Source organism: Nematostella vectensis, chromosome 11, assembly GCF_932526225.1.
Source record: "Nematostella vectensis chromosome 11, jaNemVect1.1, whole genome shotgun sequence".
Classification (NCBI taxonomy): Eukaryota; Metazoa; Cnidaria; class Anthozoa; order Actiniaria; family Edwardsiidae; genus Nematostella; species Nematostella vectensis.
The window spans coordinates 7,533,380-7,543,545 of record NC_064044.1 but is presented as its reverse complement, the minus strand read 5'-3'; the positions used below and the strand labels follow the sequence as shown (position 1 = coordinate 7,543,545).

General features: G+C 41.4%; 1 protein-coding gene across 2 annotated transcripts; it reads right to left on the bottom strand.

Annotated features, from left to right (window-relative positions):
• Nucleotides 1–266: 266 nt before the first annotated feature.
• On the bottom strand, nt 267–9,448 carry LOC116602062 (sialin). Of its 2 annotated transcripts, none has more exons than XM_048734377.1 (10): nt 9,107–9,448; nt 8,675–8,708; nt 8,166–8,365; nt 7,691–7,778; nt 6,897–6,986; nt 6,241–6,377; nt 5,300–5,449; nt 4,027–4,159; nt 2,617–2,855; nt 267–860 (listed from the first exon to the last, which is right to left on the bottom strand). In XM_048734377.1, the coding sequence occupies exons 1-10, from the start codon at nt 9,251–9,253 to the stop codon at nt 570–572; spliced, it is 1,509 nt and encodes a 502-aa protein (XP_048590334.1). In that variant the 5' UTR covers nt 9,254–9,448; the 3' UTR covers nt 267–569. The 2 variants fall into 2 exon arrangements, with proteins under 2 accessions (XP_048590334.1, XP_048590335.1); XM_048734378.1 differs by having other exon boundaries at nt 9,137–9,447.
• Nucleotides 9,449–10,166: the final 718 nt, after the last annotated feature.

Sequence of the window (10,166 nt, the reverse complement as noted above, 5' to 3'; positions counted from 1 at the left end):
CAGTAGACGTTTCGAGAGCTTCTCGAAACTATTTGGGATTGACTCGGTTTATGTCGCGAAGTACTCGGTTTACGCCGCAAACTACTCGGTTTCTGTCGCGAGGAACTCGGTGCTATTCGGTGGTGACTCGGTCTATGTCGCAAGCAACTCGGTTTATTCGTAATTAGCAGTTGTCACATTAATTAGCAACTGTCACAGTAACTAATTAGTCACCTCAATTTTTTTAACAATCTTTTTTATTAGATAAAAATCTATTCCCCTTTTCCTTTTTCCAAAAACAAATACAAAATTATAACATCTTGAATTTAATTGATTGTGTTCACCGAATTCAGTGATTTGCGCACTCAATAATTGTAGATTTCATTATTTAGAGAGGAACTTTTTTTCAAAGAACAAGTCTTCCCTACCCATAATGCATTGCTTCGATGGCATTTCCGACATTATTGCTGTTTATCATTCTAGTTTTTTTTTTTCTAGACTTGTCACTTTTTTAAATTATTATTTCATTATTTACCTGAACCTGCCGGCAACAGTGAAAGTCTCTAATAACCACGCCCCGACACAACTGATTACGCATTGATGACCAGACTGCCATCACGATCATCGAAGCTCTTTTCTTGGGAAGTCTTGTAAACACGTGTTTTCCGTCGCAAGCCCACATGATCACGTGGTCCGTGAAGGTCACGTGATCCGTGTGAGTCACGTATCTCGTGGGGGAGGTCCACGGGGACAAGGTTCTCTTCAGGTGGCGTGTTCCAGGGCTGCTCTTTACTTGTCCCTAGAGCGGCGAATGCGACCGCGCCAAACACATAAATCCCAGCTCCTATATAGTACACTTTCTGCCACTGGTCACGTGTTGGCTGCAGGAAAGGAAAAATGGAGAAAGCATTTTTGAGTTTTAAAAACAAAGTAGCGAAATAAGTGGGTCTTTGAGCCCCGTCACCTCAAGTCCATTACCCCTCCCCCCCCCCCCCCCCCCCCTCCCCCCAGGAACACATTAAAACTCTTTGTTTTCTAAGTTGTTTGAGAGTCAGGTGCGACCGCGAAAACCAGCGCAAATAATTAGTGCTCAAAACTTCCAAGATGGCGGCGGCGAAAAGGGAATACTTTAGATAAGTTACAAGGATTATACACCTATTTCAAAAAATGTTGTCAGTGCAAATGGCAAATGCCAATGATCAAATGGCAGTTCTGCTATCAAAACATTTCCATGGAACTCGTCAAATTTCTACTGAATGTAGGAAATGTAGGATTTATTTATTTATTTATTTATTTATTTATTTATTTATTTATTCATTCATTTATTTATTTATTTATTTATTTATTTATTTATTTATTTATTTATTTATTTGTTAGTTTGTTCGTTTGTTATTTATTCGCTCATTTGTTATTAATTAATTAATTTATTTATTTATTTTTATTTATTTGCAATATTTAAACAGGCCACCCAATTCAACATAGCTGGTTTAAATGGAGACATATTGGAAAATTTGTATTTTATAGTATTTTAAAACTTTCAATAAGAAATTACCCTTCTTTTGGCGACCATTGGATACCCCCCGCCTGTGAACGCAACCATCCTGTGTACGCAACCACCCTGTGTACGCAACCACCCTATGTACGGAACCACCCTGTGTACTCAACCACCCTGTGTACGCAACCACCCTGTGTACTCAACCACCCTGTGTACCCAACCACCCTGTGTATGCATTCCCCTGTGTACGCAACAACCCGGTGTACGCAACCACCCTGTGAACGCAACCACCCTGTGAGCGCAACCACCCTGTGTACGCAACCACCCTGTGTACGCAACCACCCTGTGTACGCAACCACCCTGTGTACGCAACCACCCTGTGAACGCAACCACCCTGTGTACGCAACCACCCTGTGTACGCAACCACCCTGTGTACGCAACCATCCTGTGTACGCAACCACCCTGTGTACGCAACCACCCTGTGAACGCAACCACCCTGTGTACGCAACCACCCTGTGTACGCAACCACCCTGTGTACGCAACCACCCTGTGTACGCAACCACCCTGTGTACGCAACCACCCTGTGTACGCAACCACCCTGTGTACGCAACCACCCTGTGTACGCAACCACCCTGTGTATGCAACCACCCTGTGTACGCAACCACCCTGTGTACGCAACCACCCTGTGTACGCAACCACCCTGTGTACGCAACCACCCTGTGTACGCACCTGGTTATAGAACTATAGACAGAGGGGGAAAATGGCATTAAATTTTCCAATTCTTAATATATAACTCACGATTCCGCATACAAGGAGTTCCTCTGACCAAAAGCTTAATTCCAAATATTAAAGAAATTTAGAAGATATGAAATTTAGATATTAGCGAGCAAAGTTGGCTTAATTTCTGATCAGAGCCCGACTTCTCCCTAAAAACGAGGAGAATTCATACTTTGAACATTTGAAAATTGCACTTATCATACTGTAGCATCATATCTCGAAAATGAATCCATTAGAAAAAACACTTTTGGAAAAACTTGCCATTTTTTTGCTCTGTCAGAACTATATATTTTATAAGGAGGGGGTGGGGAGGAGGATGGGGGAAAGGATGTAAAATAATAAATAAATGAAACATGGTTCCGTACCTGATTATTAGTCAGGTATCCAACAACAAACGGCGCAACAATACCAGTGCTTGTCGCAAAAGAGTTAGCGATGGCGAACAGTAGACCGCAATACCGCGGCGCGAACTCCATAGGGCTTATCCAGTGACCGCAGGTATCAATAGATTGGAACATGAAGAGTACGCACAAGAGAGTCACGGCAACGACGGGATGATTCGTGAAGCTCAGAGCGACCATTATGCACGCTGTACACAGGAATGCTGAAACAAAACCTCTTATCACACAACATAACAGAGCAACCATCACACAGGAATGCTGAAACAAAACCTCTTATCACACAACATAACAGAGCAACCATTACACAGGAATGCTGAAACAGAACCCTCATGTCAGATAACAACCGAGATACACAGAGATACACACCCTGCGATTGGTCGGTAGGTCGTGTGTTATTATAGTACAGATTAACGATTAGTCAGCCAGTCACACATTCCCGTTGTGTTCTCGTTTTAAGCTATTAGTCACATACTCCCATACATTGCTTATAAAAATCTAGAATTTAAGAACCTGTTGGCTTAAAATTACCAATTTAGACCCCCATTAAATAAGAACCTATTTAGCCTAAGATTTGAAACAGGTTCAAAATCTTAAAAACTTGAAATTTTAAGATCTCCAAGCAATGATGAATGATATATATATATATACATATTATTAAATCAATATTTTTAGGATGATAATGAGAGTTTTTAAAAATATATTTCAGAGGTTTTGACCACATATTGTACAAAGGCCAGGCCGGTATTGACCTTTCATCAATCTAGATACCCCCCCCCCCCCTTCTACCAGCACAGTACATTAACTTTTCTTTTAAATTAAGAACCTATTTAAGAACCTAAGTAGCCTAAAATTTTAAGTGGTACCTAAAAATAAGAACCTATTTAGGATGACCTAGAAAAGTCTAGGTTCTTATAAACGGGTAAGTGCTGTGGTATCAGAGTAGTAACGGGTTCCCTACCCAGTCAAGCAACTAACGCAGTCACGTAATCCTAGAAACGTCTGTTACGCCGTGTGCGTGCGTGCTATAGAGCCCATCAAATACTATAATTGCTCAAATAACAACCCCCTAAGCCCCCCCCCTGAATAAGCACATCGCCTAAGAGAAAAAATGAAAAAAAGCGCCTTCCCCGAATAAACGCCTCGCCTAAACGTGTTGCTCCTATAATAGACATCGATGACAAGCATGACTATAGGTTAGAAGGGAAGTAAAGATAATTGAGTTGTTTTGCTATGGTTCTGAGATTTACATCCATGGACGTTGTAAAAAACACATTTATGTAGAGATAAAACGCCCCGTTCCCCGACGCTTATTTGAGCAATTACGGTATTCATTATTCGCTGTCTTTGTTATTTCTCTACCCTACAAGTACTTACACGCTAGAGTAAATATCTTTCGGACTTCTGTGACGGTTATTATATGGCTGTGGATTAGCCAATCAGCGAGAAACCCCGCAGGAAGTGACGTAAAAAACTGGCAGAAGTACGGAAGCGCCGATAGAAATCCATTCTTCGAACAAAAACAGAAACTTTAGAGTAAATACATACCCGTCTCTTCTATTTTCTTTTTACACGTTTTGTAATAAACTCGGCGCACTTAAAGCATTGTTACCAGTTTACTTCCGGAGGTCCGACAGAAACCTCAACCGTTAAAAGATAATAAAATATATTAGAATCCGCGCTATTTAACAGGCCATCCGCTCTAAAAAAATATCAATCACATCCTCAAAGATTTTACGTAATCAACCGGAATTAAACTGGTAACAATGCGGCTTTAAGTACTAAGGCGTAAGGGAACTATTACGGTCAATTAAGAACGCGAACGTTTGCCCTATAAACTCCCTTTACTACGTCTGTATGTGCAATGTCCTTAGATTACTTTCATCTGTTTCTAGTCCTAATGTTTTGCCTATTCCATTGCAACTTGTTTGGAATAGGGGTCTTGCGCTAAGAGCTCACGTGACTTTTTGGTTAGAAAATTCAAGCCAAAATAATCACAGGAATAATTGCGCCTGTCACGCCTGAGAAGGAAAAAAATCTTAAGATATCAAAAAACCTTCCTGAAACCCCCACCCCCATGGTCCCGGGGAAGTGTGGGGTTGAGGTGGGGGTTTAGAGCACTTTTGAACGAGAATCTGTCCCGAGGGGGTGGGGGAATTGACAATTTTTTACTCTAAGACTTATCCCCACCGTGGGGGTTTGGGACAAGTTAATAGTGTCACAAATATCATGTAAGTTTCTGGCTTGAGACTCTTCTGTAACAAGCAATTCCATGTATCAGCGTGTGGCATGCTGCACGGCGACATGTGCAAAAACGAATATTAAAAAAAAAATGCCAGATGAAGATGATTTTTTTTTGTAACTGTTATCTTCATAGTAATTGGTACAAATGTACTCACTGAAGTGTACTGGCTTTGAAAGATAAAAAAAGCTTATTTCAGATGACTTGTTGTCGGGTAGTTGCCTATAGCTTGCATCCCAGGGGTAGGGGCATATAACTGCTGTTTTGTCCCGATTGGGTGGGGGCTTTTCTCGGTTTTGTACAGGGTCAAAGTCTAACCCCCCACCCTTCCCCGGGACCATGGGGGTGGGGGTTTCAATTGACTAGTACATTAAAGACGCGCTGCCCACTCATGTCTGGTTTACCTACCTCTTCTATGTTAAAGTGAAGAACCTCCTGGAAATAAGTGGGTAAGGAGGTCAAAAAGGTATTGAAGCCCCAATTGCTACAAAAGAAAGATAAACTGATAGCCAGCACTGTCCGTGAAGTGAGGATTTGACGCCAGGGGGTCGGATGTTTCTGCAAAACAAATACACGTGCCTGTTAAGTTGTAAAGCCCGGCGATAACAACTGCTTTTTAAACTTTTGGGTTTTTTTATTGATTAGCGTCTTGCGGATAGGTGACGTGAATAGAAAACATTTCGGTGTTGGCCAATAAAAGTAGTTTCAGAATAAACAAAGCCAGAAGGCGATTAAGCTGTTGGAAATCATCTGCAAGAATTCTCCACCTCCTAAACTATTATCCTTGCATGTTTAAGGGCCGATTTAGACAGCCCGATTTAGTCGTATGCGACCTGCCTACGCGACATGTCTTAGACCTGAATTACACATTACGACTTTCTCAGTCGAGCACCGTAGCGGATCCGTATTCTGATTTACTCTCTACGACTCGAGTTGTAGTGGAGTTCAGAGCCGTAGAAGGCCACGGAAAAAGTGGACCTAATTTTTCCGGGGGTGCGGGGAGGGGGGGGGGGACTAGTTCTCTGATAAAAATCTGATCAACCCCGAAAAAATAAAAAGGGATTTTTTTTTTTATGCCTTTGCCTTTATGCCTTTTAAGTATCTCTAGGGGACGTTTATTGTCGGATTTGACTACATACCAGAGTAATCTAGCTTATGCTTTATAGTTTTGTCTACAAATAGCACGTCTATTGAGAACCGAAAGTGGATCTTCGGCCGTTGTGTGAGGGGGGGGGGGGGGGGTGTGCTGTCAAAATCAGCCTTAATGGCTAACTTTCTTTTATGGTAAGTTCACAAAACTTTGCTTGGCAAACACATGGTAGCGCACGCCGTGCTGTAAGTTCACATACTTTCACAACCTTGTCTTGTGATGCACCTATAGCTGTTACTATAAACTCCTTTTCCTCAAGCGAAATGCGTGGGTGAACAGATGGGCTATCATAGACTAAGAAACACCAAAACAGGTACCAAACAATACCACTTGCACCTGGGGATAAAAGGAAAGTTTATGAGACTGAAAAGTAGTGAAGCATTATATGTGTATGATGTGTTATGGGTACAATACACCAAATACTAGTATTCGACCAGTATTTGTTGTATGTATTTATTCTTCTGGTTCAGAAACACAACTATTTCGGCCTTTTGAATTAATTCATGTGTTGGAGGTAGATCCGGTTGGGATCAATCGTCTTAGGGTTAAAATATTACCAGACCACACCCACTTTAGTATCTTTTAGGGTTATTTTAAAAAAATCCTGACAATGATCCCTGCCCGTTTGATATCAGAGAACGCCCCCCCCCCAGGGGAGTATATACAGACATGAGATGATTGGATGGATGTCCAACCCCCTTTTTGAGTAAAAAAAAAGTAAATGTCATGCCTCTGTTTTTTTGTATAAAATTGTCGTTATCAAGTAAAAGAAAATCATCATATGACACTGAATCTCAATCTATACACAATATTACCAAATGAACTCTAATACATATAAACAAGAGTGATACTCACCAAATAGATAAAACACAGATGGCCACTGGAATCTGGAAGCACAGAGAAGTCCAGAAACCACCAAACCAATGATATTCCCAGCTTGGCAACCTATATGTTACATCAGATACACCAGTCCAGACAAAGTGGCAGGGTAAGAATTCTTCAGGGGGGGGGGGGGGGGGGTGGGGGCCAAGCCATCCTGAAGGGTGTTAGAGCACCAAATGTTTAAATATTACTTCCTATAAATTTATTTGAAAAATTGCAGGGGCGATTATAGCTTCTCCACAATTCGTTAAGAAAATTGGGGCAATGGGTAAAGAGACACTAACACATTGATGAACCCAAGGGTATAACAAGGGTAGCAAAAAGCCAGGTCCAGATACCACCAAACCATATTTCAAGGCGAAGTATATCATACACATAGCTATGCATATTAAGCTGAAGTCTGAATTTCGAAATTAGAGTCCCCTTTCAATAGACACCTTGCTTTGAATTGTTCCCCCTCCCTGGGAACACACACATTCTAATTTACTGTGTTTCTGTGTTTTTGTACAATATAATATATAGTATAGACCCTATCCATTCAGAGGCGGAGCCAGGAGTTCAAAAAAGGGGGGCCGAAGCAAGGGGTTCAAGAAAAGGGGCAGGGGAGGCCAATGGATTTCCTTACATTTCTTGCCAAAATCTGATTTGCCCCTGCCATTTCCCTACCTGGAATTTCCTCAGACGGGCAGCTAAAGGTACAGTAATACTCTATAAACATTGTTTAATTGCTGGTCATAATGCAAGTAGATAGAAGGATATCACCCTACCTGTCCATGTGATGACCAGCATTTTACTTCTTTCCTCAGGTGGAGCCCAACAACTCAACAGAACATTTAGAGATGGGTATATCACACCCTGGCAGTGAATGTACATAAAGATAATGTTCATTGTGTTCATTCATTCATTCTCGCAAAAGTACACAAATTTAAACGGGAAAGTACATTTTTAAATGGGAAAGTGTTATCTAAATTACACGATGTTGATAAAAGGACTAAGGATAATGTTGATGATGTTCTTGCTGATGAGGCAATGGGTTGTCCAGAGACGGCATCCTCTGCCACCCCCCTCCCCCCTCCCCCAGACACATACACACAATGGATTTGAGTAGGTGCATATTTAGAAAGACAAAATGAAAAATCATGTCTGACCACATCTTAAATCCAGATGTATGTACCCCGAAATGAAGGTGATGATGATGTAATGTTGTTTAATACATGAAGTCTTTACTACTCATCAACCAACCTGTGCAAGTCCCTCCAGTATTCTCAGCACTATCAGCATTTTGTAGCTATAGCGAGCAGCCAGGGGGGTCAGCAGTGATAGTACCGATGAGATCAGTACACCAAGTCCCACAAAGTGCTTCCCTCCATTCCTTTCGGCAAGCCATCCTCCAGGAATAAGCATTACTATGTAGCCATAGAAGAATGACCCGAGAATAATACCTGTTTATAAAAGCGTTTTGTGATTCTAAAGTTTCCTTTGTTGTGATGATGGTTTCAAATGTTTTGTGATTTTGAGACTTTTGCCTGTGCCTGATGGTGCTAGGTAGATGCAGACGTTTATTAACAGATTTGGCAACAAAAATGTTTGAATTATAGACATATCTATCGCACATCTATCGCGAACCAGAAATTGATTTTCCGCCGTTGTGGGCGGCACCCCTTGGTATTGGCCTGATACACCTATAAATAGTGATACCAAGAATCATAGCAACATTATAGCTGATTATAGCAGATGCACATATTGTATACCTCTTGTTTCCTGGTCCCAGGAAAAGTCATCTTCCTATAAAATCATAACCATTTTTATTAATGAGACAAATCATGAATTCCATCTCAGGGTTCTGTACTCCAGCACAGAACTAAAATCCCTGGACAGTGAACATAGAGGGTCAAGTGCAACCAATTATATAACCTCACAATATAAGAGTCAAAAACTGCCAATTCCAAAACCTGCTCATGACAGATTCTTGCTCTAAACCTCCATGTTAACTCCACTCTTCCCTAGAACCATAGAGTTGGGGGATTCGAATGACCACAGGTAACCGAATGCTTGGGTTACCTGTGAAATGACTAGTGAATAAACTTTGTTGCCTCCATACCACAGGGTTCCCAAGCAAAAACAAAGCGAAATATTGTCATATGCAGTTATTCTTCTTTCTGAGTTCTCAAAGTGGCGCTTACCTTAGAACGGCCAGTCTGTGTCGCATTCACCATCGCCACTAGCGCCACGCTTAAGTTGACTCTTAAACTGAACGCCACAGTCAGTCCAAAGCAGCCGAGAACAGCAAGAATATATCGACAAGGAAGACTGCATTTTGACTGCGGCATCTAGGTTCTCGCAAAATAAAGCAATGAATCTTTTACGATTTTACAGTATTCAGTAAGTTGATTTCCTTTTCAGTATTCAGTAAGCTTTATAGTGAACGCTAAACGGGTTGGAATGACTGAGAACTTGATTGTAACTCGTTCGAAGTTCGGGTAACTTCCGTTGTCTTCCTTCACGTGACTGGTTAAGTGCCCAAACCACAGGTAGCTCAATTTAGGATCACACGAAATTCATCCCTGGTCGCCTGATTTTTTCGTTTTAAAATTTAGACGGCTAAAGAGTGATAGAACACATGCTTATTTTGCCTCGTAAGGGCAAAGACCGGCTGCGGAACAGTGGTCCATACATTCTTTTGTAAATAAAAAAGAGTTACAGCGTTTACAAAGGCCGGTTAGGCCAAGTAAAAAAAAAAGACATGCTTATCGTCCCCGCCCGCATCCTTTTACGGGGCCGCATCAATATCTTTTTTTTTATTTAGTTATTTCTGCTGTTTCTTGATGGTTTGTTCCTCAGGTGTGTGCGTTAGCGGTGCCTGGGCACTGAAATAAAGGCAGACGTTCCCGTTACAAGGCTTTTCTTACGATTTTTTTCACCGGTTCGCAACATCGCGAAAATCTCCTTTGTTAATCGAACAAATCTTTGATAAACCAAGGAGAAAAATGAATAAAAAATAATGCTTCCTATTTTTATCTTATCAGGACAATAAGCATGTTTTCATTTTTACTTGGCCTTAACACTTGCGAGAGATACACCATGGTGTATTTTTTTCTCGTATCTTAAATTCACAGGTAAAGGGGCACAATATCGGAAGTGAAAATTTCCGTTGACTCCGTCAACTGAAAATCTCCTCGACTCCGAGCATGCGCAGCTGCGGGGTGAGGAGATTCGCGTGACTTATCAACGTGCGCGCATGGA

What these genes read in the sequence shown, in the direction of transcription:
- LOC116602062 (XM_048734377.1), bottom strand. Translation starts at nt 9,253, where the DNA reads ATGCCGCAGTCAAAATGCAGTCTTCCTTGTCGATATATTCTTGCTGTT. An exon ending in CTGGGACCAGGAAACAAGAG is followed by an intron (nt 8,366 to 8,674) that starts GTATACAATATG and finishes TTTTATAAACAG; the next exon opens with GTATTATTCTCGGGTCATTC. An exon ending in GATACCTGACTAATAATCAG is followed by an intron (nt 861 to 2,616) that starts GTACGGAACCAT and finishes CCTTTCCTGCAG; the next exon opens with CCAACACGTGACCAGTGGCA.